This window comes from Odocoileus virginianus, unplaced genomic scaffold, assembly GCF_023699985.2.
Source record: "Odocoileus virginianus isolate 20LAN1187 ecotype Illinois unplaced genomic scaffold, Ovbor_1.2 Unplaced_Scaffold_18, whole genome shotgun sequence".
NCBI lineage: Eukaryota > Metazoa > Chordata > Mammalia > Artiodactyla > Cervidae > Odocoileus > Odocoileus virginianus.
In genome coordinates this window covers 344,691-372,608 of record NW_027224280.1, presented here as the reverse complement: position 1 = coordinate 372,608, position 27,918 = coordinate 344,691, and the positions used below count along the sequence as shown (strand labels likewise).

General features: G+C 51.9%; 1 protein-coding gene and 1 non-coding gene across 3 annotated transcripts; both read left to right on the top strand.

Moving 5' to 3' along the window:
- Nucleotides 1-20: 20 nt before the first annotated feature.
- On the top strand, nucleotides 21-27,918 carry BCAP31 (B cell receptor associated protein 31). 2 transcript variants are annotated; one of them, XM_020891818.2, is made up of 8 exons: nucleotides 21-111; nucleotides 939-1,073; nucleotides 2,487-2,587; nucleotides 5,372-5,519; nucleotides 24,913-25,048; nucleotides 25,887-26,007; nucleotides 26,816-26,916; nucleotides 27,567-27,918. In XM_020891818.2, the coding sequence occupies exons 2-8, from the start codon at nucleotides 982-984 to the stop codon at nucleotides 27,603-27,605; spliced, it is 738 nt and encodes a 245-aa protein (XP_020747477.1). In that variant the 5' UTR covers nucleotides 21-111; nucleotides 939-981; the 3' UTR covers nucleotides 27,606-27,918. The 2 variants fall into 2 exon arrangements, with proteins under 2 accessions (XP_020747477.1, XP_020747478.1); XM_020891819.2 differs by lacking the exon at nucleotides 21-111 and adding an exon at nucleotides 169-192.
- On the top strand, nucleotides 4,254-4,360 carry LOC139033570 (U6 spliceosomal RNA). Its single transcript, XR_011486121.1, has one exon. It is a non-coding gene; the product is annotated as a U6 spliceosomal RNA (small nuclear RNA).

Sequence of the window (27,918 nt, the reverse complement as noted above, 5' to 3'; positions counted from 1 at the left end):
CGGGACTAGCCGGGCGCTTCCGGTTCCGGCCGCGGGGGAAGGGGCGGGGCCGGGCTGGTGGTGGGAGAGTTTGGCGGCGACGAAGCGTGCGTGGTGACTGTGGAGAACTCGGTAAGCGGACTCGCGCGCTGTGCTAGGCTCCGGGGCCGTCGAGATCCCCCGGCTCCTCGACGAGGAGGCCTGGGGCGCGAGGTGCGGGGGCGGGACCGGGCGGAGGGAAGTTGGGGTGGCGGCGGGTGGAGCCATCTCCAGGGGTGGGGGGCGACGTCGAAGTCCCTCTGGAGGAGCCAGCGGGGTGGGGCTTGGGAGGGCGTGCCAGGTCGGGGCCCTCTCTTGGGGTCTTCTGGAGCTGGGTAGGCGCCGCTACCGACCTGGGAGGCCGGGAGGGGTTTCTCTGGCTTAGGAGGAGACAGTCTTCTAGAAGTTTCTCTGGATGGGGCCGTGAGGTGCTGGGTTGAGACCCGCGCTTGCCCTTGGCTCCGACTCTCGTCCTCTAGGAGTCGCTCTCGGGAGCTCTCGGAGGTATCGAAAGCCCGAGCCGAAGGGGCGGTGGTTGGGAAGCTTTGGCGTTCCACTCCTGCCCTGGGAGGAGCTGCTCTCTCCTTTTCTTTTGGCCCGGGTGGAAGGGCCTAGAGGCGTCACAGCTTGGGAGGAAGCGCGAAGGCGTTACTAGGACCGAGGCTGCGGTGTGGTGGGTGGTAGCCTCTGGCGCCCCTCAGCGGGGTAGATCTCCGGGCTCCCCGAGCTGCCGATTCCCACCCACTGCTGCTCGGGTTCCGCAGGCGGAGTCTCCCGGACTCCACGGGGAGGAATTGTTTGGGAAGTGTCTCTGGAGGTGTTGGCAGCAAGGCTGCAGGGCTTGAGGGCTGGAAAGACTCAGGTCTAGGGCTGGTGGCTGCCGAGCTGTCACGACGCCTGTTCGTTCTGTGCTCCGTCAGGAACAGGCTCGCATCTTCCCGGTGGAAAGCTGCTAGCAACACGATGAGTCTGCAGTGGACTGCAGTCGCCACCTTCCTCTATGCGGAGGTCTTCGCTGTGCTGCTGCTCTGCATTCCCTTCATTTCTCCCAAAAGGTATGGGCAGGCAAGCCAGGAAGAGTCTCGTTAGCTTGTGCCTGCAGAGTTGGGGGCCCATGGAATTGAAGCTAGCCAGAAACAGGTAGAACCTGTCTGGGATGGGGTGGCAAGGACTGTGTTTATTATCTCCAGCCAGGCCCACAATTCTGCTCAGTCACATCTTGAGAGATCCTTTCCCCTGCACCCTAAGTTCTGGTCTTCAGAGTGTGCCAGAGGGGAGAAGACTGAATGATCGTTCTGGGAACGATGCCCTCCGGGTGTTTAGGGGATAGCATTGTGAGATCTGCAAGACTTGCCCCTGGGTTATGTTCCTGTTGATTTGGTGACTTCTGTCCTCCTAACCAGTCTCTCTGGGGTTGCGTAGTCGCCTCATGAGCATTACTCAGCTTAGGAAGGCTGAAGCCATGTTTCTTTTCAGTGAACAGAGGACTTCTGAAAAGTTATTTTGAAATTCATCGTGGTTACACATACTATAGGAACACATCTGGTCTTAAGTTAGAACATTACAAATAAGACTTTTTACAGATGTTTTCATAAAAGCTTCTTTTTAATGAAAAATCATAGGCCACTATTGTGATAGAAAGTGTACACTGCTTAAGGAATGTTCTTGACAAAAGCTAGATCTGAATCACTTCATACAGTTGACAGGAAATGCAGAGACAGCGGCCCACTTGGAGCTGCTAATGAAAAGCTTTGCAGGACCAACAGCCTGGTTTCTGCAACAGTGAATTGGGAGAGAAAACAAAAGAGGGCAAGGGAGGGGGGAGTTCGTAGAATAAGAGAGGTTTAAGGTACTTATAAACAATGCAGAATTTGAAACTTGTCAGGATTCAAACAGACCAATTGTTAAAAATCGTTGCCTCAATTGGACTTTGGAGTTCTGACTCTGATGATGAGAGATTTTTGTTGACTTTTTTTGAGGCCTGGCGGTGGCATTGCGATTGGTAGCCATTTCTGAAGGCTCTTCTCTGATGGAGCTGTATGCGGAAGTATTTATGGAGGGAAAGGAAAGGAGGTCAGGGGTCTCCTTCATGGTAATTGGGGGTGGTGGGAGTCTAGATGAGCCAAGATTGGGCACATGGGAAAACAGTTTAAAGAAATAATGTGGATTTGGCAAGCATTTTGATACTACAGGGGGGACACTAAGTTTCGCATTTCTCTACCCAGAACCTACCAGTATTTTAAGACTTTTTCTAGAAATTTCTGTACTTGGACAGGTATCTTTTTTTTTTTCTTTTTAACACTGTTGAACGGATGTCATAAGTTGGAGAATTGCAAGCAGCTGAGACTGAATCTGTATGAGATAGTCAGCCTTTGAAGAGAGCAAAACTGTATTTCTGTTTTCAGGGCCCTGGATTCTAGGTGTGTGTTCTTACTCTACTGACCTTAGCCTTTTTGTCTTATTCACAGATGGCAGAAGATCTTCAAGTCCCGCCTTGTGGAGTTGGTAGTGACCTATGGCAACACCTTCTTTGTGGTTCTCATTGTCATCCTTGTGCTGCTGGTTATTGGTGAGTGAGTTGTGGCTGATGGTAGCTACCTGACTTAGACATTTTGCCGTGGCCTCTGCTACAAAGCCCTATGCCATGTGCCATGTTCCATGATTAGAGTACAGCTTTGACTTCTCAGAGACAGACCATTTAGTGCGCCTGTCTTTCTCTTGGGGGAAGAAAAGCTCCCTTCGTCCACAAAGACGTCAGTGTCCCTGCTACTGACTGCTGGCGGGGTCTTCACTTTGACCAGCAGCCTTTGTGCCCCTGGTGCTGACCACCTCGTGTCTCAGGCAGCTCCTTGGGTCCTTCCAGAGCTGAAACCGAGAGAAGCTAATGGACCTGTGCTGACCTTGGTCTCAGTAGGCTGCAGGGTTCAGGAACTGGGTGTGTGTGCTTTTGCTTTTGGGTGTGGGCTGGGTGCAAGAGTTGGGGTGGGGAGGGACCATGCTGGGGGGTGTTCACTTAGAGCTTTGCCCTTCTGCACACCAGATTCCACGAACTCTCCTGGTATGGCAGATTGGGTGGGAGAGGCCCCTTGCAGAAGGTGGTAGTTGGCAAAAGTGCCATTTTTCTTTTCGAGGGGTCAGGGAACTGCCTGAATGTTCTAGAGCAACATCTTGCTATGATAACAGGTTGCTTCATATCTTAATGTAATCTATAGAGGCCTGCCTAAATAAGTTGTTAGCTAGTAGCAAATGCTAGTGACATAGCATAACTAGCTGGAAGCTGCAGCCCTGGCTGGCCCCTAGCCATCCTTGGGAAGGGGCCTAGGGCACATCTCACTGGGGGAGTGGGCTTAATGAGAGTTCAAGGTCAACTGCCTTGGGCTGGAGGCCTGAGATAGAGAGGGTAGCTCTCTGCTGTATGACTTGAGCTTGTTTGGCCCAACGCCCCCATTCCTGGTTGGTTCTTTGCCATTAGTCAAGGTGGACCTTGAGGTGCTGGAGTCTCTGGATGCAGAAGACAGTGTGGGAAAACATGTTTTTTGTTTAAATCACAAAAATAGCACATCTTTAAAAATTTGTAAATTTAACTTACAAAGTTAAAGGTCCCCATAAACCCATGTTTCACAGGTAATTATTTTAACAGTCTGTGTTATGTTTTCCACAGTCATTTTCTCTGTTGCCATGTCCTCACATGGAGGAAGGGACAAGGGAGCTCTCACTAAACCCACTCATGAGGGCCTTGTGCTCATCTCCCAAGGGCCCTGCTTCCTAGTATCATCTGGTTGGGAGTTAAGGTGCCCAAATGGGAATTTTGGGGGCTGGGAACCCACATGTGTGCATGCTGAGTCGCTCAGTTGGGTTCAACTATTTGCGACGCTGTGGACTGTGGCATACCAGGCTCCTCTGTCCATGGGATTTTCCAGGCAAGAATACTGGAGTGGGTTGCCTTTTCCTCCAGAGGATCTTTGCAGCCCAGGGATAGAACACACGTTTTCTGTGTCTCCTGCATTGGCAGGCAGATTCCTTACTTGTTGAGCCACTTGGGAAACCCACGGATGTAACACAAAGATACCAGTAAGTGGAGGTGTGTTTTTATAATGTAAAATCAGCCTAAAAAGCAGTATTGTACCAGAAATTAAGAACCGGATAGTAGCCTTACATTGCCTCTCTCTCATGGGGATCCATTAAGAGCCCTTTTTAGGTAGATCTTTACATATTGACTTAAAAAGATGTCTCAGGTGTTCATTTCAGCAGCACATATTCTGAAATTGAAATGAGACAGAGATGATTATCATGTCTCCTGCATAAGGATGACATACAAACTCATGGAGCATTCCATATTTTTTTAAGCATGTTGTAGGGGATACAGAAATAGAAATAAAAAGTACTAATGAAACTTATATAATGTTACAAATCAGTGTACCTCAGTTGAGAAGAAAATGATAGCAAGGTTGAGGGAGAAAAGCAGTAGGTATGGGATGGTTCCATTTCTAGCCTGCAGACGCACAGATGTGAATATATATATGAGTAGCCAGCAGTGACTCTGTAGAGCAGAGGCTGTTCACTGTTTAGGTGTTTGTGCTCCCCCATATGCCTAGAGCTGTGTTGGGCCTTAGGGATGTAATAGGAAAGGTTTCTGCTCTTGTGGCAGTGTAGTCTAATTTGGGGGACATGGACATTGATTTTTAGGTGTGTGTATTACGAAGAAGATAACATTGACTAATGGGACTGAAAATGACTGCTTTATTTAAGCTGGCCATATGTAGCAGGTTCTGCTGGAGGTGACTGATTATATTATGGGCTTCTCTCTCCTGCATTGAACATTGATGAGAGTGAATTTCTTTTATAAGCAGAATACACCAGTTTAAGTAACTGGTTATAAAGCTTAGACACTTAGAATTGAAAACATTTGAATCTTTAGCAGGCATGCTTCAGGTCTTGACTCCTAGGCAGCTCATGCTGCCTCGTGGGCATTTCCATAAACAGAACTTGCCTGGCTTATCAGTTGGGTGGCTGATGGCCAGCCCAGTTTGTGATAAATAGAACCAAACACCGGGGGTATCGTGGGAAAGGGAGTTGCCCCGGTTGCCGGCAACATCTCAGATTCGGTGAGCTTCTTGACATGGAGAGCAAGCTTGTGGTCTGGGTAGAATGGGTCCAGAGGGTGACATGAGAAAAGCTGGAGGAGAGAACAGGTCGGAGGGCAGCACTTCTGACAAGGCATCCACCAAGATGTGTGTAGAAGGGGAAGACCAGGGGAGATAGTTTAGAGGAAAGCAAGGTTGCCCAGACTTATGCCTTGCATCTCAGCTGGACTGATCTGGGGCTGAACACCTGTATCTCTGCTCTGCCACAGATGCTGTTCGTGAGATTCGAAAGTACGATGATGTGACAGAGAAGGTGAACCTCCAGAACAACCCTGGGGCTGTGGAGCACTTCCACATGAAGCTTTTCCGTGCCCAGAGGAACCTCTACATTGCTGGCTTTTCCTTGCTGCTGTCCTTGTGAGTGGGGAGGGGCGAGGGACTGTGAAGGGACCTATGGGCTAGTCTGTGGCCTTGAATTGGAGGCCCTTTCTGTGTTCAGGGAACCACACAGTTTCTCCAGAGGCAGCATGGAAGATGAGAGAGGGCTGACTGGAAGGTCAGAAGACCATGCTGTGGCTCTGCCATAGCCTGCAACATGTTATTTTAGGGCATGTGTGTTACTATCACCTTGCTCTTCACACAGAGTGAAGAAAGTGATGGGTGTTTTCCCTCCTCTGGAGAGGCCCTATGGAGCCCAGCTTTAAAAGGGAACAACTGAATAGGGCCTTTTTGTGTATGGGGTCCTGTCCTGAGAAAAGTGGGCAGAAAGGGCACAAAACAGGGCGGAGACCAACCATGTCCCCAGGGCCTTCCCCAGTGTAGACCTATCGCAGGAGCATGAGACCTATTGGAATCTGAGGGCTGGCATGCTGCCTCCTGTTCACAGGGGTTCTGATGGAGTGGGGGGCTGGCTATTCTCAAGTGTGCTTACCTGGCAGTGAATAAGACATTGTGCTTGGGACAATGGCTTCCAGGAGTATTGGGAAAAACTTACTGTGAGGTTACTCAGAAGTAGGGTGAGTTTGTGGATTCTTAGGCTGGGCTTTCTTTACTCCAATCGCCTCCTTCACTAGGCATTGAAATGACTATCTTGGTTTCCCTTTTTCACAAAAAACGTCAGTTGCTTAGCTGAGCCTGGCATCTCTGGGTCAGAGTTGGAAAGTGACAAGAGGTGGAGCTGGCAAGGGCTTTTCAGGGGGATACACCTAATCCCAGGAGTGATCTGCAAGCCTGCCGTGTTCCACCTTCCAACAGTCAGAAACTGAGAGTGCTGGGAGGGGTTGGACACAGAGCCCAGAGTTTTAGGGTTTCAGGAAGCTCCAAAAAAGAAGTATGATCTTGTGGATTGAAACTGAAAGGGAAGCAGATCCAGGGGGCTGAGTCCAACCGCAAGTGAGCCAGAGGGTGGGAAGAGAGAGCTGGCTGTATCTGAAGGACCACAGAGGCTCTTGGGGAGGATTTCATCTGGAAGTTAGGAAGGACAGAAAGAAAACTAAGGATTGCACTGGAAGAGGACAGGGAGCTTTAAGAATAGTACTGAGAAGGCAAAAGTCTGGTGAGCACTGGATTGGGAGCACCGTGAGGCCTGGGAAAAAGACAGTCCCCTCAGTGTTTCTGTGTAAAGTAAGGAAGTGGTGGGTAAGGGGTCAGGGCAAAGTAGCCCTGGGATGAGAGAACTGAAATCCCAGATGGGCAAGGAGATACTGGAGCGCCCAGCTTCTCTTAGTTTCCGCTTGGGCTCATGAAATGATGTCCAGAGGCTCTGGAGTTCATTTGCAGCTGAAATCGCCAGTCCTTGAGGAATTGCAGGGTAGGAGAGATTCTGCACGACTGCAAGATACCCAGCATCCCAGTTTCCAAAGGAGGGAGATAGTAGGTGAGGAAACAGACTGGGAGGGTCTGGTCTGACTTTGATGTCAAGCTGTGTTCCAGAAAGAACAGCTTGTATGCTTTTAGAGAAGAGAGAGGGATCATTGGCAACCACTGTGAATGCTTAGGGAACAGGTTCTGTCAGTCTTATCCCTGCCTTTGCCCATTTGGGGTGTGTGGATTTTCTGCAAAAGGTTTGCCAGTCTCCGATTCGAGAAGATTCTTGTGGACCAGGTGCTGAAGTGTGGGCAGGATGCTGGCATAATAGTGTAGTTGGGTGGGGTCCTAAGTCCCAGGAGTGGCTGCTGTATGGGTCAGTTCCATCCAAATAGGGGTCTCAGGAGCTTGCACTCCGCCGCTGGCCTGCTCAGTGCTTCTCTACTGAGGACATTTGTTGTGGTGAGCAGGTACGGGGAGAAATGGAAGTGGGAGGAGTTGAACAACAGGTATGTGAGCTACTGCTCAGAACCCATGGCCATCTAGACAGGTTTGTTGATGGGGCCAACTCGAATGAGACTTGAGTTTTTAACAGGGTTGCGTTTGCAAACGTGCGTGTAGGTTCATAAAGGGCAGCGGAGACGAGGCCAAACAGAAACTCGGAAAGACTTGGGCTTGTGCCTTACTGCAGCTTAGTAGGAGTTCATGGCAGAGCTACTGCAGCAGCTCATGAACTGTTAGTCCCCTCCAGTGAGGGCTGGAAGCACCAGCCTTGCTTGGCTCAGTGTCAGCCAGTGCTGCTTGGCTCAATGTCAGCCAGTGCTGTCTGGAGGGTTGCAGTTGGGGTTCCCACCTTTAAAGAGATTCTGGCAAAGCTCAGGTTGTGAATATAGAAGTAGTCACAGTGCCGGTGCCTGGAATGGTGTTTGTTCCCCGTACAGTGGTTTTGAAGTCTGACTCTCCTGACTGCCTTGCTTTTGTGATCTCTTCCGGAAGAATGCTTCCAGGGCAGGTATTATCTGAGTGAGCCCGGGGACAGTGGGTAGCCAGGTGTATCAGATCAGTGAGTGTGTGATCAGCTCAGTTCTCTGCGACACCATGAAGCTAGGCGTTCTAGCTTAATTTCTGCAGTTGACTTTTAAAAAACAGGCGTAAAGCACAAGTCAGCATCTAGCTCCAGCTTGACCAGTGCAGAGTAGGATAACACCACCACAGTCAGGGTGCAGAGCAGTTGGCAGTCTCCTTTCGAACCCAGACAGGTGAATTTAAAGAAGAGCAGTAGTCTTTTATATCTCTGCCTTTTCCTAAAGGGGGCGTGGAGTCCACAAGAGGAGAGTGAGATCTGGACCGCTGGTCCAGTGCGCTCTGTCCTCTCAGCTGCCTCCCCCACTGTGCCCCACCTCTCCATCTGACAAGCGTGTAAGGAAGGTTTCAGCAAATTCCCTTTAAAATGTGTCAGACAGTAACTTCTTGGGCCTGGTTGTTCCCGCAGCTCCCCATCTGTTCGTTGTCTATCTTGGCTGAAAGAGGCTTTGCTGTACCTGCCACACCCTTCTGCATCCCTGTCCAGTAGCTGATCAAAAAAAAAAAAAAAAAGGATGTGAAGTTGTTCTCATGTGACTTTTTAGAAAAGGAAACAGTGACCCCAAAGATCGGTGTGGATTCACTAGTTGCCCACGGATGATCTGTTTAGTTTCTAGAATTTTCCAAGATGATATACTCCTCCCTAGTCTAGGGGTCAGATCCTGTATGGTGGCTGTGACCCTTGAGGAATTTCTCTCTGTGTGACATTAGCCATAGAACTGTTCTTGTCCAAATACACAGCTCATATGCAGCTTGCAGGAAACGCTTTAAGAACACAACTATCACCTTTGTTATTCTGATTACAGAAGTTATCCCTACTCACTGTAAAAATAAACAAAGCCCCCCAAACTTCAAATAGTAATGTGTGGTGAGAAACTGCAAGTTTTCATTTTCAGAGATAGGTATAGGTAATAAGTGGGATGTTTCTGAAACTTTTAAAAATAATCTTTTACATATATGTTAACTTTTTTCTTATGAGTGCTATGGGTATTTTTTTTCTCTGCTTTGACTTGCCCTTTTCACTCAATTGTCTTGGCAGTTTTTCCAAATGACTTGCACAGACTTCTGTGCTTCATGGCTGTGGAGTGTTCCATGCTGTGAGGGCACCATCATGTATTAAATCAGTTCCCTGGTCACACATATGTGAGATGGTTGGAAATTTTTACCGTTAAAAAACCACTGTCCCACATTGATGCTTTCTAATCTGGCACAGGATGCTTCTCCCCGCCCCCTCCTTTCTCTTTAATAATTGGAAATGGGATCTGTGGGATCCTGGTTCCCTGGCACCTAGCTGCTCTCAACGTGGCCTGTGGCCAGCAGCACTGGCCAGACCTGGGGGCTTGTTGGGAACAGAGACCCTCCGCTCTGCCCCTGGTCTGCTGACAAGAACCTGTGTCTCGCTGTGCTCCCAGTGACCCTGGCATTTAATTGTTAACCATTAACAAAATTCTAACTATAGTTGATTTACAACGTTGTGTTAGTTTCAGGTGTACAGCAAAGTGACTCAGTGGTCAAGTGCATTTAAAACACTTGGTGTACTCTCTCCTCTCCTCGTGTACCTGGTTGGCATTTCCAGAAACCATGCTCTGTCTATCCTGTAATTTTGGAAGTGCTTTCTCTTTGAAGGCTGCCTTGTCTCCTCTGTCTGCCCTACATGGGCTAGTTCCTTTATTGTCCTACATGGCTTTGCTTCCATGCTCCTCTCAACTTTTGTGCACTTTTCTTTTGCATAAATGACCTAACAACTCTTGTTAGCTGTGTGCTAGTCTGTGTGAAAGAACAAGAGAGATACTCTCTGTCACGGCTGGGTCAAGTTTAGGTATATCAGAATTGTTTTGTGGAGTCCCGCTCATGGTCTTAGCTCCATAACCAGAGCATCATTGGGCAGGAGACAGAGCTGCTGCAGGAACACCAAGGGAGAGTAGTTGTGTGTGAACTGCTTGGGTTCTGGTTCAGCTTGAAGTCACTAAGGACTTCTGTAATAGCTTCATAATTCAGGGGGCCTTTTTAAGTGGAAAAGGGCAACCCAGGAGAGAGGAAGCGTTGGAGAGATGGCCTGAGTTGCACAGGTTCTAAGTGGCCAGCCCAAGCCTCTGCCTAGTTCTGATACCAGTTCGGATGCCTGCTTGTTTGTGTTGATGTGAGCTCTTAGTACCAGATTTTTGGCTTATAGTCTGCCTCTGACTGTGGACTGGATAGTAGGCTGTTTGTTCCCCTGGATTTTGGTAGGAAGGTGCCTGGGTCGAGCACATAATCTGTGCATCAGCCTTAGCCTAAGTTTTAGGAGTCCAGTGACTTTAATCTCTTAGTCCCTTTGGCACTCTGAAGATTATTTATTTGGCCACATTGGTCTTACTTGCAGCCTGCAGGATCTTTGCTGTGTTGTGTGGGATCTTTCTTTGTGGCCCATGGGCTCTCTAATTGTGGCACAGTCTCTGGAGTGCACGGGCTTCAGTAGTTGTTACATGAGGGCTCATTTGTCCCAACCAAGGATCGTCATCTGCCTTGCAAGGCGGATTCTTAACCTCTGGACCACCAGGAAAGCCCCCATCTGAAGATTATTAAACCATCTGATAGCATATAGCCTTTGGAGGAAGTTGAGGCTTTAAATAAATAAAATATGTCCTCTAAAATGTCAACCAACGTTGCCACATGCCTTTTTGAATATCTTTCTAGACTGATATCAGCTACCATTTGTTAAGGATTCCATGCGCCAAGCACACAATTTTTATAGTAGTTCTGCAAAGAAGAGGCTGAGGTTCAGAGACCCAAGTTCCCAGAGCTAGTCATCAGCAGAACTGAGAATTCCAATTTAAAGTGATAGGACCTCAGCACCTAGGTTCTTTCCCTACAGCAGCCACATGCATCTTCACATTGGAACTACCACAGGCGAACTTGGATCTTCCAGTGTTCGTCATGAACATTGTTCTAGGACAGCCCATCAGTTTCCAGCGCTGTTACAAATCTACCAGTTCCCCGCTGCTGAACATCAGGTTCATCCCCCCAATTTTCTCTCATAAACGAGGAAAACCCCTCTCAGTTGCCATTTTGCATGCCTCTTAGCTGGACCTCCTGGTCATAGTGTTTGTGTCAGTCTTCCTATCTATTTTTCTCCTCCGAATTTGCACATGTCTCACTAGCAGGTACTGGCCCAGTCCCAGAACCCCAGTGGGATGTTTGAGAAGGAGCACGTGGAGCAGGGTGGATGACTCAGGAGTGGCCAGAGACATGGTGGAGGGTTTTTAATGCCAGTTTCAGAGTGTGTACCCAACCTCTGTGTGGTAGGGCGCTGCGTTTTTCCAGCAGTTCTGCACCGTGGTCTGAGTTGCACATTTGTACTTGGCAGCAGCACCTGGGGTGGGGTAGTTTTTAGCGCAGGAGCACCTAGAAGCAGGGGGCACAAAGGGGAGATCACTGAATTGGGAGATGCTGGTTGCCTGAAGCAGGTTTCCAAGATGCTGGTGGGAGAAAGGGGGGGAGCTAGTGGGGACCCCAAGCCTCGGAGGCAGAGGCAGTGGTGGTTCTGCTGTGGGTGCCCGCAGAGTGGCAAAACCCAGAGGAAGACTGGCACACGCACATGCATGTGGGGGAAGGGAGCTCGAGAGCCCTGCTGGAAGGCGCGAGGAAGCAGGGGCCAGGCAGTGGAGGGAGTGGCTTCACAGAGGGGTCGAAGGATGGCGGATGGGTGAGAGGGCTGGGCGACCACTCCCTGGAAGCCAGGTTAAGGGTAATGAAGACTGATTCAGGGAGAGGCAAGACTAGGGGAGAGAGACAGCAGGTTAGTGGTGAGGGGACCGCAGAGGGAGGGACCAAGGCTAGGAGAAGAGCCTGGGAGTGGTGTTGGCTCCTCCTGGGTCTGGGGTTAAGAGCACGCAGCAGGGAGTATTCCCTGGTGGTGGTCCAGTGGTTAAGAATCCGTGGTTTGACTGCTGAGGGCTTGGGTTCAATCCCTGGTCAGGGAGCTCAGTTATGCGGACGACCACCACCAACCGAAAAAGAGCACATGGTGGCGGGGAGCCTTGAGCAGCCCTCGTGATTGCAGATGGGGGCCGCAGACTTAAAAGAATGCATCACATCATTAAACAAGTATGTCCTTCCCCACAAAGCTCTGCCCTGCTGCTCCATGATTGCTGTGACATGGGGCAGCTTGCTACCTTTTCAGGTCTCAGTGCTTCCTGCCCTGTGAGCTCGGCTGCGAAGTTCAAGAACAGCTGTCTCCACACAGAAGCCTGGGGAAGCTCTGCCCGTTTTTCTCATCACAGGTGATTCCCCAGCTCCTGTGGTATCTTTTTCATTCGTTTGTTTGTAATTGTCAAACGTACATAGCATCAAGTGGGCTATCTGAACCCCTTTTTGGTTCTTCTGTCATATATGAGATTGTCAGACAGACTTTCTCATACTCGTCAGTTGCTGTTTTGGCCTGGCTGTGTGGCTTGTAGGACTCTAGTTCCCCTACCAGGGATTGAACCTAGGTCCTTGGCAGTGAAAGCACAGAGTCCTAACCACTGGACCGCCAGGGAAGTACCCGCCCCCCAAACCATTTTTAGGTGTGCAGCTCTGGAGTGTAGTTCAGAAGATGAACTCTTCATCTTCAAAACATTAAACTCCATCCCCACTCCACAAACCAGGGAGCTTACCTCCTGAGTTTCTCTTCCTCGGTATCCAGAAAGCACTGTGTCATCTCAGGTAGGCTTCCTGCCCCAGAGTTGCCCTCGTAGCCTGTCTGCGCTGCCTGGTGCAGCCAAGCAAGCTTTCTGATGGTATAAAACCACCCCACAGCCCCTGCTTCCAGTGTCTTCAGAGCGGCTTTGACATCAAGGCCTGATCCCAAGACCTTCGGGATGTGACCCCTTCCTGCAGCCCTCTGAGTCTTTGCTTTGGTCTCTCTGTCACGAACCAGCCACATGGGGCTCCTTCCCTATTTCCGTGGCCTCAGCCTGGACCCCCCACCCCTACCCCCTGGCCTGCCAGTCCAGCCCAGACCCCCTGTTTATGCTTCCTGCCTTCCTGATTCTGCGGTGCGAGGCCTGTACTGTGCTGACCTCAAAGGCCCTGGTGGCCTGGGACATGGAGACCTGGGGTCAACCCCTCTAGTCTTGCCAGCTCCGTGCCAAAGGCCAGACACACACAGGGCTGCCTTCCCCTTTGGGCCTGAAGGGAGTGTCCTGGGCAGATAGGGCTGGCTTCAGGCCCATTTCTAGGTTGAACTCCTCGAGCTGCTGTGCCGACTGTTCTAGGGTGGACGCCCAGCTCTTCAGGTCTCCTGAGCACTGGGAGCAGGAATGCTGGGGCTTGGGGGAGTGCGTGTGGAGACACACGTGTTGAGGACACGGATGCTGCTGGTTCTGGCACTGCACTCGGGGTCTCTGGTCTGTGAGGGCACGGTGTAGGTCACCATTTAGTACGGGCCCAGGCAGTGTGCACTGTGTCTCATCCATTGCCTTTGTGTCTTCTTCCCTGTGCTGAGTGGGGCTGCAACTGACTGGTGTCCCTCTGCAGTTGTGGATGTGGCTGCCCGGCAGCTCTTGCTGGGCTGAGGTTTGCAGGTTCTAAGAGTCAAGCTCTGTTTTCTTTGCCTTTGAGGAAATGTGAATGGTCAGGACCAAAGTAGTAATTGCATCCAGACCCGGGAAGGGCCTTGTGTGTGAAATTGCTCCATCTATAACGACTTGAACTTGATTCGCGGTTCCCTCTTGTTTTCTGCCTACTCCTTTGAGGCTGGGTTCTGTCACCACAGTCAGTACAGATGGGGCGGCCTGGGCTTTGTTGCAAAGTTCCCTTGCCCAGGGGACCGTAACAGCCAACAATGGCCCTGAGAAGCAGATGGCTCTAGTGAGAGTGGTGTTGGAATTAGCTGGGTTTGGGCCCTGGGTCTGTTACTGTTGAGCCATGTCATCTTGAGGAAATCACTTAGTCTCTGGAGCTTTTTCCCTCCCCTGTTAAACGGCTGAGGATTCCTTTTCACAAGCTTGGTGTAAGGATCGAGGTGACCGGGGCTGTGTTCTTGGCATCCTGCCTGGCGTATGGGAGTGCTTCATAAACAGTGACTGTTCTTGGTATTACCCCAAATAGTGAGAGAGTTTTGTGGGATTTTCCCCACTCGTGTGGTGGGCTGTGCTACAGAGAATGCAGGCCTGGCCCTCAGGATCTTACATTCCAGGCTGGGCACAGGGTGGGGAGAGTGAGTGCAGGGGGACAAGTGGAGGGCCGGGAGAGGCCGGCTGAGGAAGGGCTGGGAGGGGGACACACCGAGGAAGCCTCAGGGCCCTGGCGTCTGGTTGGATGTTGCTGGGGGTTCTCAGGCCTGCCTGAGCACTGGAGGCAGCAGAAAAGAGCAGCCCCCCGGGGGTGTCACTCGGTTTCAACGGTGAGCATCTCCTTGGCCAGGCTAGTTTGATCGCCCCTGTTATCCTCTGGAGGATTTTGGCCTATTGCTTTGAAAAGAGAGGGACTTGGTTAAAAAGTCTTAAGCACGCTAGCATCTTGTGTGTGAGAACCTTAGAGTAACTTCATAGACCAACTCAGCGGTGATTGGTTACATTCCCCAGATTACTTTGCAGGTTTTGCTTATACTTTTTTGAAAGTGACTGTGAAAGTGGTTCAGTCATGTCTGACTCTCTGTGACCCCATGGGCTATACAGTCCATGGAACTCTCCAGGCCAGAATATTGGAGTGGGTAGCCTTTCCCTTCTCCAGGGGATTGTCCCAGCCCAGGGATCAAACCCAGGTCTCCCACATTGCAGGTAGATTCTTTACCAGCTGAGTCACAAGGGAAACCTAAAAAAGTATACTTTTTTTACTCTTACTTTAGTTTGCATCTAAATAAGGTAACTGAGGGGTTTTTAAAATCTGACGTTCGAGATCATCCCAGAGATAAAGTGATTTAACTGGAGGGCTGACCTTAGAAGGCCAGGTAGAGGGATTTTTGGCCTTTATTTCCTCTTGATCTGTCAGTCAGCTGCCATCATTTTCTGAGACTCCAAATATAATACTGCTTCAGAGCTAAGCACTGAGTAACAGCCTTTTTGATAAGTCCATTGATTTCTAGTCCCCTCCTCCTCCAGCCAAAGTCCCACAGCTGCATTAGTGTGCTGGTGTCCTGTGGGTGCTAGGCCCAGCAGGGGCTCTGATAAAGTGGGGACTGCGGTAAAGTGGGGGGAGTTGCATATGAAGAGATCACGGAAGACTATCTGACATGCATCAGCTTCTTTTAAAATTGGATTGTTTGCTCAGCCACTTGGTTTTGGCCAGAGAATTCTCTTCCTCATACTCTAAAGGTCCTCATACTCTAAAGGCAAATGGCAAAAGAGCAGTTTGGGGGGCAAGGTGCCAAACAATAGGGGTTGAGTCTTCCTGATTCCAAGGTCATGGGATGGAAGCCTGATGTTCCAGCAGGGCCCCTTTCTCGGAAGGCAGAGGGCTGGAGGTGTGGAGATGGGAAGGACTGTGGGCTCCTCCATCTCAGCACAGTCTGACCAGTTGCCTCCAGGCTGGAAACATGCTCACTGTGAACAAGTGTGGCTGCTGTGACTGAGGAGCTGGATTTTTCATTTAATATCATTTCAGTTCAGTTGCTCGGTTGTGTCCAACTCTTCATGACCCACAGACTGCAGCACGCCAGGCTTCCCTGTCCATCACCATCTCCCAGAGCTTACTCAAACTCCTGTCCATCGAGTTGGTGATGCCATCCAACCATCTCATCCTCTGTCGTCCCCTTTCTCCTGCCTTCAGTCTTTCCCAGCATCAGGGTCTTTTCCAGTGAGTCAGTTCTTTGCATCAGGTGGCCAAAGTATTGGAGCTTCAGCATCAGTCCTTCCAATGAATATTCAGGGTTGATTTCTTTTAGGATTGACTGGTTTGATCTCCTTGCTATCCAAGAGACTCTTAAGAGTCTTCTTCAACACCACAATTCAAAAGCATCAATTTTTCGGCACTCAGCATTCTTTATAGTCCAACTCTCACATCCATACGTGACCACTGGAAAAACCATAGCTTTGACTAGACAGACCTTTGTTGGCAAAATAATGTCTCTGCTTTTTAACATGCTGTCTAGGTTGGTCATAGCTTTTCTTCCAAGGAGTGAGCGTCTTTTAATTTCATGGATGCAGTTACCATCTGCAGTGATTTTGGAGCCCAAGGATGTAAAGTCTGTCAGTGTTTCCATTGTTCCCCATCTATTTGCCATGAAGTGATAGGACCAAAATTTGAATTTATTTGAACAGAAAGGCCACCAGTGGCCTCTGTGTTGTATGGAGTAGCTGATACCACCTCTAGTCCTTTGCTTTGTTCCCTATTTGGGCCAGGCCTCTTTCCTGGGCTCATTGCCTTGCAAGAGACACTTTGCTTTGGATTAGAGTACTGTTGGGGCTTTCCTGGTAGCTCAGTTGGTAAAGAATCTGTCTGCAGTGCAGGAGACCTGGGTTCGATCCCTGGGTTGGGAAGATCCCCCATGGAGAAGGAAATGGCAACCCACTCCAGTATCCTTGCCTGAAAAATCTCATGGACAGAGGAGCCTGGTGGGCTGCAGTCCATGGGGTCGCAAAGAGTCAGGCACGACTGAGCGACTAACACTTACTTACTGTGTGGGGCACATCTCGGGTGACTGCTCCCTCCCTCTGAAAAGTTGCTGCTGCAAGCCGAGCCTTGACCTCCAGAGGAGAGGATTTTGATCCAGGGTCAGAGACGAGGCTTGACTACTTGGAGCTTTTTGTGTAGCAAAGTTTTATTAAAGTATAATAGAGATAGGGAAAGCTTCTGACATAGACATCAGAAGGGGACAGAAAGAGTGCCCCCTTGCTAGTTTTTAGCAAGGTGTTTTATGTCTGTTAGAAAGCTATTAATCAGATAAGAGAGACACCTCAAGGCTGAGGGAGTTTCACCAGGCCCCTCTCCCACAATATGCATTTTTGAGATAGGATGGCACAAGGTGTGTCATCCCCCCCCCCCCCAGCCATAAAACAATTGACATGAATACTGGTTTGTTGAGCCATTATCAGCCCAAGGTTTGAGAAAAGAAAAATAGTTAATCTTGAACCACTTCGAAGAAAGGCAGATTCTAAAGCGAATACATACTTTCACTAAGAAAAACATTTCCATAAGAAAAACACTTTTGTATGTGAAAGTTACTCAATCCTGTCCGACTCTTTGTGACCCCATGGACTACACAGTCCCTGGAATTCTCCAGGCCAGAATACTGGAGTGGGTAGCCTTTCCCTTCTCCAGGGGATCTTCCCAACCCAGGTCTCCTGCATTGCAGGTGGATTCTTTACCAGCTGAGCCACAAGGGAAGCCCAAGAATACTGGAGTGGGTAGCCTATCCCTTCTCCAGCAGATCTTCCCGACCCAGGAATCAAACCTGGGGTCTTTTGCATTGCAGGTGGATTCCCTGATAGCTCAGTTGGTAAAGAATCTGCCTGCAACTGGGGTCTCCTGCATGGCAGGTGGATTCCCTGATAGTTGAGTTCCATGTCCGGTTCTAGCTGTTGCTTCTTGACCTGCATACAGATTTCTCAGGAGGTAGGTAAAGTGGTCTGGTATTCCCATCTCTTGAAGAATTTTCCACAGTTTGTTGTGATCCACACAGTCAAAGGCTTTGGCGTAGTCAGTAAAGCAGAAGTAGATGTTTTTCTGGAACTCTCTTGCTTTTTCAATGATCCAGCGGATGTTGGCAATTTGATCTCTGGTTCCTTTGCCTTTTCTCAAGCTAGCTTGAGCATCTGGAAGTTTTTGGTTCATGTACTGTTGAAGCCTCACTTGGAGAATTTTGAGCATTACTTTGCTAATGTGTAAGATGAGCAATTTCGCGGTAGTTTGAACATTCTTTGGCATTGCCTTTCCCTGGGATTGGAATGAAAACTGGCCCTTTCCAGTCCTGTGGCCACTGCTGAGTTTTCCAAATTTGCTGGCATATTGAGTGCAGCACTTTAGCAGCATCATCTTTTAGGACTTGAAATAGCTTAGCTGGAATTCTATCACCTCCACTAGCTTTGTTCTAGTGATGCTTCCTAAGGCCCACTTGACTTCACACTCCAGGATGTCTGGCTTTAGGTGAGTGATCACACCATTGTGGTTATCTGGGTCATTAAGATCTTTTTTGTATAGTTCTTCTGTGTATTCTTGCCACCTTTTCTTAATATCTTCTGTTTCTGTTAGGTCCACACAGTTTCTGTCCTTTATTGTGCCCATCTTTGCATGAAATGTTCCCTTGGTATCTCCAATTTTCTTGAAGAGATCGCTAGTCTTTCCCATTCTACCATTTTCCTGTTTTTCTTTGCATTGATCACTGACGAAGGCTTTCTTATCTCTCCTTGCTATTCTTTGGAACTCTGCATTCAGATGGATATCTTTCCTTTTCTCCTTTGCCTTTAGCTTCTTTTCTTTTCTCAGCTATTTGGAAGGTTGTGGTGGAGAATTCTGACAAAACATGGTCCACTGGAGAAGGAAATGGCAAACCACTCCAGTATTTTTGCCTTGAGAACCCCATGAACAGCATGAAAAGGCCAAAAGAATGGCCACTGAAAGATGAACTCCCCAGGTTGGTAGGTGCCCAATATGCTACTGGAGATCAGTGGAGAAATAACTCCAGAAAGAATGAAGAGATGGAGCCAAAGCAAAAACAACACCCAGTTGTGGATGTGACTGGTGATGGAAGTAAAGTCCAATGCTGTAAAGAGCAATATTGCATAGGAACCTGGAATGTTAGGTCCATGAATCAAGGCAAATTGGAAGTGGTCAAATAGGAGATGGCAAGAGTGAATGTCAATATTTTAGGAATCAGTGAACTAAAATGGACTGGAATGGGTGAATTTAACTCAGATGACCATTATATCTACTACTGTGGGCAAGAATCCCTTAGAAGAAATGGAGTAGCCATCATAGTCAACAAGAGTCCAAAATGCAGTACTTGGATGCAGTCTCAAAAATGATAGACTGATCTCTGTTCGTTTCCAAGGCAAACCATTCAATATCACAGTAATCCAAGTCTATGCCCCAACCAGTAACAGAAGCTGAAATTGAACGGTTCTGTGAAGACCTACAAGACCTTCTAGAACTAACACCAAAAAAAGATGTCCTTTTCATCATAGGGGACTGGAATGCAAAAGTAGGAAGTCAAGAGATACCTGGAGTAACAGGCAAATTTGGCCTTGGAGTACAGAATGAAGCAGGGCAAAGGCTAATAGAGTTTTACCAAGAGAACGCACTGGTCATAGCAAACATCCTCTTTCAACAACACAAGAGAAGACTCTACACGTGGACATCATCAGATGGTCAACACCGAAATCAGATTGATTATATTATTTGCAGCCGAAGATGGAGCTCTATACAGTCAGTAAAAACAAGACCGGGAGCTGACTATGGCTCAGATCACAAACTCCTTATTGCCAAATTCAGACTTAAATTGAAGAAAGTAGGGAAAGCCACTAGGCCATTCAGGTATGACCTAAATCAAATCTCTTATGATTATACAGTGGAAGTGACAAATAGATTCAAGGGATTAGATCTGATAGACAGAGTGCCTGAAGAACTATGGACGGAGGTTTGTGACATTGTACAGGAGGCAGTGATCAAAACCATCCCCAAGAAAAAGAAATGCAAAAAGGCAAAATGGCTGTCTGAGGAGGCCTTACAAATAGCTGAGAAAAGAAGAGAAGTGAAAGGCAAAGGAGAAAAGGAAAGATACACCCATCTGAATTTTGTGTAGAGAAGGCAAAAAACCCTGCACTTTATTTCCTCCTGCTGCTTGGGGAGCTCTGGCCTCCCTACCTGTTAGACACTCACCTCCCATTCTGTCCAAGTAGCCAGAGTGCCCCCAGTGTATTTCAGCACTAGAGCATCTACCTGGGGTGTGTAGCCTCTTTTGGTTGCTCTCTGTCCCTGGTTTCAAGAAGGCAACGTGACAAGCTTGCTCCTGTTCACGGCTTCTCTTCAGCTCCAGAGGGCCTGCCACCCTTGCGCTCTGTATCTGGACTTGCTGTCCCCAGGGTGGACATTGGGGCTTAAGCTTGAGTTGCTGCAGGACCTTGGCCTTTCCCTGACCCCCTCCCATTTTTTCTGACTTCACGGGTGAAGAGGACCTCTGAGGGCTGAAATGTACTCCTGAGATGAATGGATGGGGGCAGCCTTCAGATTTTTTCCTGGACAGTTTCTGAGTCAGCTCTCCTTCCACTTCTGCCGCCTCCTTATTTCTGTGACTCCAGACTCATTAGGGCAAGAGTTCCCTGAGGCCACTTCAGCCCTGCTATTAGATTTTGCCTGTCTCCTTTGCCTCAAGCTTTTGCTGGGGCGGCACCTGGCTTTCGGCTCCTCGCCAGGGTGGCCACCTCCCCGTGCGTCTGCACCGCACGCAGCCTCTCTGTTTTGTCTTGGCATCCACCTGCGGTGCAGGGTTGTAGTTGGCCTGAAATGTCAACAGGTGGCGCTGTGACCCCAGCTTCCTGCTTGCCTGGTGCAGCAGGGTGAGGTAAGGTGCCTGCCCATTTGTCTTGTCCTGTCGTGTCCTGAGGGCCGAGTGACCTGGTAAATGCTCGTGGCAGGATTGGCAACAGCCAGGGTGGAGCGGGGTGGCCACAGGCCTAGAATATTCCATTTGGGATGTGTGAGGACCCTCCTTCTTGCTCTCTTGTCACTTCCTATGAAGCCAGTGTCTGCCCTCCCCTCCATTTTACCCAGAGGAGGCAGACAGGATTGGTGGAGAGCACCTGTGAAGCACATCCCTGCTGCTTGATATGCTTGGCTCTCTCCTGCCGACTCTTGTTTACTCAACCTTTTAGAAAAGCAGGAAAGCCCTCCTCAGCGTCCAGAAGCATCTTACCAGGTCTCTGGGGATGATGTTTGTCCGCCAAGGCCACTTTTGGATTCTCTTACGGTTCGGGCCCTGATGTCTCCCTCTGTCACTGGGTGCATTTATAACCCAGACCCCGGGCCCCTCTGCCAGCCCTGTGCTTCTGGGAAATCCCTTTGGCGGTGGCTTCTCACCTGTTGTCCAGAAACACCTAAAAATAGGTACCTGCAGAACAGGACTTGGGCGGTCGAGCCTAGCATGATGGAGCGGTGCCAGCAGGCATGGGGAGAGCAGGCTGCCAGCCTTCTCTCTAGGCTAACTGCTGTTTCTGCGCTGTTGAGACTTGGAGATTCTGAAGTGGAGTGCCTTCCGCCGTGTGCCCTGCTCTGTCCTGGGTCTGGGTCCCAGGGGAGACTCAGAGCATTCAGGAGACAGACAGAAAAAGGGTGCACTGATGTGCCTGAGAGGGAGTGGAGGGTTCGGAGCTTTGGAGCTGGATCTTAGGTGAATGAAGGGCAGGCCCAGGAGCATGGGCCTAACATGTCAGGGGCAGTAAGAAGTTCTAGAATGCCGACTCCTGGGTAGCCCTGGGTGGCCATGCTAGGGAGTGTTGCTGTTGCTGGGTACCCAGCAGGGGCACCCTTTGGACTTGGGCCGGGGCACTGGGCTCTGCCCCCAGCTTTGATGATGAATGTTTTTCCAAGTGCCTTCTCAGCTACCACGGCAGTCACAAGCCTAGCTGGCTCATCACCATGGGTCTGACATGGCACCTTTCTGTTACCATTTGCTGTCACCCTGTGGTTCAACTGACGGGCAAGCCCTGCTTGTGTCCCCCTTCGCCGTGGCCGGGCTGAGGGAAGGCTGAGTCTGGGGAGAGCCAGGGCCCCAGACCCACGTTCTGTCCTGGCCAGAGGTGTGGTCTCACAGCTGCGGGGGAGCAGGAGACGTCATTTGCTGGGCCCCTTCCCGGTGGACCCGGGACAGGAGGGTTGGGAGATTGAGGGTGCCGTCCTGGGCCCGAAGGCATCTGTAGCTGGGCAGCCAGGTGAGGAGCAAGTGACACAGTGATATTGGGAGATGATCAGGAGAGAGCAGGGACCATGCAACAGGCGGAGGGGACCCTGGGCATTCAAGAGAGGCTTTGAGGGGGGAGAGGGGTTGAGCAGGCTGGCTCTTGAGTCATCAGTGAGTGTGCTCCACCAGGCGGGGGGACTGCCGCGGGCCAACATGCAGCGGCATGGAGATGAGGCAAGCGAGGACTGGTGTGTTCACGCGCAGCCAGCGGTTTGGTGTTACTGGAGCAGAGGGCCACGCAGGTGGGGAGGGGACAAGAGCTAGCTTGCCGAGGGCCGTGTACCAGCCAGAGGCAGTAGGCGGGCATCAGGGATCACAGCAGAGGGGTGACATGGTCAGACTGTCTTGGAGAAGGGTCGCTGGCTTTCTTTGGGGTTGTGGTTTGCAAAACTGTATGATCAAGGGTAGGGAGGAGGCCGGTTAGGAGCTGTTAAAGTCACCCAGGAGAGAAGCAGTGAGGCCTCAGGAGGACTGGGGCCCCAGGTGACATGTAAGTCTGGGAGCTTAGGTAGATCAGCAATGCCATCTACTGCAGGGCTGGTTGGCTTGTCTTGGATGGGCTGAGTCGACCATACCTTGGGGATACACAGGAGCCACCAGAGGGTAGGCCGCTGGATGTCGGGGTCTGGTCGAGATCCTGAAGGCAGGCAGTTGGGGTGTTGGAGGGAAGGGGAGGGGAGAATTGCAAGGGGGTGACCTGTTAGCCGCCCCAGACGCTACAGACAGGCTGCTTCTGGGATGCGGCAGTTACTGCTGGTGGTGTGGTCAAGGCATGGCTCAGGTCAGTGTAGGTTGGGGCATGGAGGGGCCAGGGAAGTCACGAGGGGCTTGGGCTGCTGGGCAGGAGAGCCTGGAGGGCTGAGGCTCCTGGCAGAGGGAATTACCCGGAATCGCCAGGGGCTGGGTTGGAGGAACAGGTCTAACAAGAAAGGAGAGGACAAGGATGAAGATCGGTGGCCTGAAAGACACATGGCGGGGGCAGGGCCCTGATCCTGGAGGCTCCTGACCTGAGTCCGGGAGGCCCTCACGGTGGGCATTTCTGGGGCTCGGTACCACATGTTCACTCTTGCTGCTCACTCTGGTTCTCCGTAAGCAGGGCTGGGCTGGGAGGGCCCCGAGCAGAGCTGGGCCTGGCCTCCCCAGCTCGGCCTCTGCGGTCACTCACAGTCCTGCCGCAGTCGGCCCGTGGGGGCTGGCGAAGAGGGAGCGTCATTTCGGGTTGGCCCGCCCTGTGGTTGCCGGCTGGGTCTGCCAGGTGGCACACGTGCCCTCCCCCCTAACCCAGTCTCCAGCTGGGAGGAGCAGCCGGCTCTACCCCGCCAGGATCGTCTCGGGGCTGCCTGTGGGCTTGGGGTTGAATGAGACTTGCCTTTCCTGCGGGGCTCCTCCGGGGACCGCCACTCTGCCTGTGTGCCTCAGGCACGTTGCTTCTCTCTCTCTGGCTCCCGGGGCGCTTGAGAGGTCCCTGTATCTCCAGGGCTCCAGCCCGGTGGGGGGCAGGCTGGTGGGCAGTCGGGGCTGAGACAGGGAAACCTGAGCCCCAGGCCACGAGGTCCCGCTTGCTAATTTTAGAGAGCACATGTCACTGGAAACTCTTCCTTCCTGCCAGGAATCAGTCGCCTGGCTCCCCATCCTGACAGGGGCCCCTGGAGCCGTTTTCTGAACCAGGAAGCGTGATGGGTCCCTCGCAGCCCCCGTGAGCCACTTCACCTCAGGCTCATCCCTGGCAGGGGCTCGGCCAGTGCCTGGCCAGGGTGAGCTGGGTGTCTCGTTGGCCCTCCCGTCTCTCCCTGCTCCTCTTGGCCGGTGTGAGTAGCAGGTGTCCACAAGAGCCCTGCAGAGGCTGGAGATGATGCCTCAGAGCAGGCGGCCTCGGTTGCTTTGTCTCCTCTGAGTGAGCACTTCGTTGGGGAAATACCCTCTCTGAGTCCTCCCCTCGCCCCTGGGGCCCTGGCTGTCCCGCACCCTCCTTGGGGCAGTGACTGAGCAGGTCCATCCTAGCCTTTACCCTGCTACATTCTGTACTCCAAGGCCAAACTTGCCTGTTCCTCCAGGTGTTTCTTGACTTCCTACTTTGGCATTCCAGTCCCCTGTAATGAAAAGGATATCTATTTTGGGTGTTAGTTCTAAAAGGTCTTCATAGAACCATTGAACTTCAGCTTCTTCAGCATTATGGGTCAGGGCATTGACTTTGATTACCGTGATTTTGAACAGTTGGCCTTGGAGACGAACAGAGATCCTTCTGGCTGGCAATGGCGTGGCTAGTCTGGACCTGAGATGTATGCCTGGGCCCTGATCCCTCATCCTCTGTCCCCCTCGCCCTGGGAGACCGCAGGGTGGTGATCCTGTCTAACACATGTGTTCTGGCAGCCACCTGTGGACTGCCCATGGGAAGGGGCTGAGAGAAGAGGTGTCTCCATCTCGCGGTTGCCCTGGGGCGTGGTTCCCTGGAAACTGAGAACATGGCATGGTTGCCAGTCTGGGCCTTGGGGTCAGAACGGGCAGGAGTGCACATTCCAGCCACTTTGGTTTCTGGCTCGTAAGTGATGGCTTCAGCTGCCTGAGTCTCTTCCCCTCTGTAAAATGGGGGCAGCATTAGTGTCTGCCTCCCCAGGTGGGCTGGATGATTCAGCTGGCCTGTTTGAAGTGCCCCCAGCACGGGCTGCTCTGGGTGATCAAGGCAAGCGCAATCTTGCAGCAAGGAAAGGAGCAGCAGGGCTGCTTTGGCATGTCTGGGCCCCGCCCTGCAAAGTGCCAGGTTCTGGGCCTCCAGGCTGGATGTAGACCTGGTCCCCATTGTCCTGTCAGGCCCCTGCTGCCTGTGCCTTCAAGGCTGGAAGAGAGTCCCAGGGCTGCAAGCAGCCTTTTGGGGGCGGTAGCAATCATGGTGGCAGAGGACAGCTCCCAGCTCCATCTTTGCCCTCGTGTTGGCAGTACATTGCTCTTCTCCAGGCTGGCGATCCAGAAGGACAGGTCTTGGTTGGAGGCAGGTGGAGGGTGGGCGCAACTCAAAGAAATTCATGTGAGCCATTTTTTCCTCCCCCTTCATTTTATCAACAATTATAGCCTGCTTAGACGCCTGGTGACTCTCATCTCCCAGCAGGCCACACTGTTGGCCTCCAACGAAGCCTTTAAAAAGCAGGCAGAGAGCGCCAGTGATGCGGCCAAGAAATACATGGAGGAGAATGACCTGCTCAAGAAGGTGAGTTGGGTCCGCTTGACCCCCTTCCTTCCCCCCTGCCACGTGACATTCTTTGTGGGCCTCGGAAATGTGTGTCGCTGCTGTTGTCCGAAAAGTGAAGCAGTCGGGCAGATGGACGAACGGACATTTCTCAGTGTGGAGGGCGGGTGTTCGGGAGGGGTCTGGGGGTCGTGTTGGCCAAGGGGGCACCCTGGCTGCTCTGTTGGCTCAGCTGCAGCCAGGCCAGACTCTTCCCTGATAAAACCGACTCCCTAAGGAGCTGAGCGCTGGGTATTGAGCATGCAGCAAGTTAGCACAGAAACACCCAAGATAAGACCCCCCTGGTCTTCCCGAGTATGGCTATCAGCTGGAGATGAGGTGGGGCAGTCCTCGAAGGCTTGTCCGAGGAGGTGAGGTGTGAGCCAAACTGGGGAGGAGGAGATGGACGGAGCTGGATTCAGAGGCAGAAGACAGTTGGCTGGGCAGTGCTGCTTGGGGGCTTCTTGACTAGAGTGAAGGGTGGCCCTTGGGGAGAGGAAGACGGGAGGGCCTGAGTCAGTTGGGGGTAACTGGCCGCAGTCCCCAAATGACAGCAAATTGAGTTGTTGGCTAGCTTGGGGGTAAACTTGGAGGCGCTGCTAAGAATGGGGCCAGGGCAGGCAGGGCATGTAGTCTGTGAGCTGTAGCAGGTGGCTGGGAACACTCAGTGGCTTGATTCTGCCCTGACATTTCTGAAGGGGCAAGTGCCCAGGGCAGCTTGAGGAATCCCAGCTCAGTGGGGAGGACGGACGAGGCCTCCTTTCCCTCCCTCCCTCCCCCTCTCCACCTGAGTGACCCGGATCCTTGGCGCTCTTCCTAGGAAGCTGGCGGTATCACCAAGTTGGGTGGCAGGGACAGTGAAGTGAAGGTGCAGGAAGAGAACAGGAGCCTGAAGGCTGATCTCAAGAGGCTGAAGGATGAGCTGGCTGTCAACAAGCAAAGTGAGCACTACCCTCAGGTCACCCGTGGCCCCCAGAACTCCGGAGCTTCCACGGGTGGCTGCCGCACCTTCTGTACCAAAGGATTCATACCAAACTCGCACACAGGCTGAAGAGCTGGGTGAAAGTAAACAGTGGCTCCCAGCTTGCACAGCCCAAGCCCAGCTGGGGTTGGCCTCAGCCAGTGGGGCTTTGTGGTTTAGCTGTCTGTGCAGGGTCCCACCAAGGAGGGCCCAGGCACCACCCAGGCACCCCAGAGATGCAGGGGCTACCTCCAGAGCATCTCAGCCAGTGCCAGGCATGGGGAGTGGCACTCTGTGTCTTGTCAGCAGGGGCCTGGTGGGTGGGGAAGGCAGGCTAAACCAGAGCCGCTAGAGATGCTCCTATGTGCTTCCTTCCTAAAGGTCTCTCTTGACATGTCTCTTGTTCCCAGCTTCAAGACTGGGGTCCCACTGCTGCTGTCGCCCCCAACCTTTTCAGAATGTCTCTCCCAGGCCCCCAACCCCCCTGAAGTCACTCCTACTGAGAGCCATGCAGGGTCTCTCCATGACAGGGATTGGGGGGAAGGAGTCCCGATGTCTTCCTGTTGCCCCAGGTTTGTTGGCCAGGCCTCTCCCACTTCTGGAGACTCTGCTTCTGGATGCTTCCACAGCAGCTGGCAGAAGAGTCTTCTTGAGAGCAGGGGTCTCCCAGACACCCTCACTGGGGACAGACCTGGGGCAGCCGCATCTGCTGTCTCCAGCAAATGGGACTTTTCAACCTCAACCTGATCTTTTCATTTTCCTTCCTTCGCCACTTGTGCTCCCCCCAGAATTGGAGAAGGCGGAAAATGAAGCTTTGGCCATGCGGAAGCAGTCTGAGGGCCTCACCAAGGAGTACGACCGCCTGTTGGAGGAGCACGCGAAGCTGCAGGTCAGCCCCTCAGCCTCCGGGCCGACCTGTCTGCTTGACGAGGCCTTGGAAGCAAGCTGGCCGCAGTCTCTCCCAGTTCCCCTGATTTCCTCTAGTGCTGCTCCGGCCAGTGCCAGTCTGGGCCCCAATAGCCAGAACTCCTCCTTGGGCAAGAGGGCTGTGGCCTGGTAGATGGCAGTCACTTAGCAAGGTGGCCTTGGCCTCCAGGCTAGCCTTCTGCACTGTGGGCCTTCCCAGCCTCGTGCCCAGCATCAGTGCCCTCGAGAAGAGATCCTTTCCTGCCGTGTACCCCTGGTGCACAGTTTGGAGCCCCCCTGACTCCCGTTCACTGAAGGGCCCCAGCAAGTACCAGAGAGGTTCATGGGAAACTCCCCTCCCTGCCCCTGGCCTTCCTGCGCTGAGGCAGAGAGTGGGGAGCATCACAGGTCCTAGTCACTTGCCCGGTGTCCAGATGCTCCAGGAGACCGGAAACTGGGCCTGAGGGCTACGGAAGTACCCCTGAGCTCTGACAGCTTGACCGAGTGCTTGGGGGCCCAAGTTGGGGCACCACGGAGGGCTGGGTCTTCGGGGCTGAGGGGACTGGAAGGCAAAGGGGAGGAGTGCGCCTTGCCCGCCCCCCACCACTTTGCAATCTTCTGTCCCCTCTGCAGGCGGCAGTAGACGGCCCCTCGGACAAGAAGGAGGAGTGATGCTCCCTGCCCGCCCGCAGCCGGCTGCCACCCGAGGGCCCGGCCTCACTCGGTACTGCAGCTCGCTCCTTTGTGCTTCTGTTCCCTCGCGCTGCTTGCCGTTTCACATGCTGCTTGCATTCCTTAGGGGACCCGGGTTCCCCCCAGAATGAGCCAGGCTGCGGCAGGGCTTGCTTCCCACTGGGCTAAGCCCCTCAATGTCATATGCTGATATTTTGGGCTCCTAAGGCCCCTCTTCTCTGGTCCTGCCGCAAGGCAGGCAGAGCAGGAAAAATAGCTTCTTGGGGGGCAATAAAGTTTGTTGTGTTGTGTC

Bases quoted from the DNA above. Each gene is read 5' to 3' on its own strand.
- BCAP31 (XM_020891818.2), top strand. From the start codon at position 982: ATGAGTCTGCAGTGGACTGCAGTCGCCACCTTCCTCTATGCGGAGGTC. The intron at 1,074-2,486 runs GTATGGGCAGGC...TCTTATTCACAG, and splicing joins CCCTTCATTTCTCCCAAAAG to ATGGCAGAAGATCTTCAAGT. The intron at 2,588-5,371 runs GTGAGTGAGTTG...GCTCTGCCACAG, and splicing joins CCTTGTGCTGCTGGTTATTG to ATGCTGTTCGTGAGATTCGA.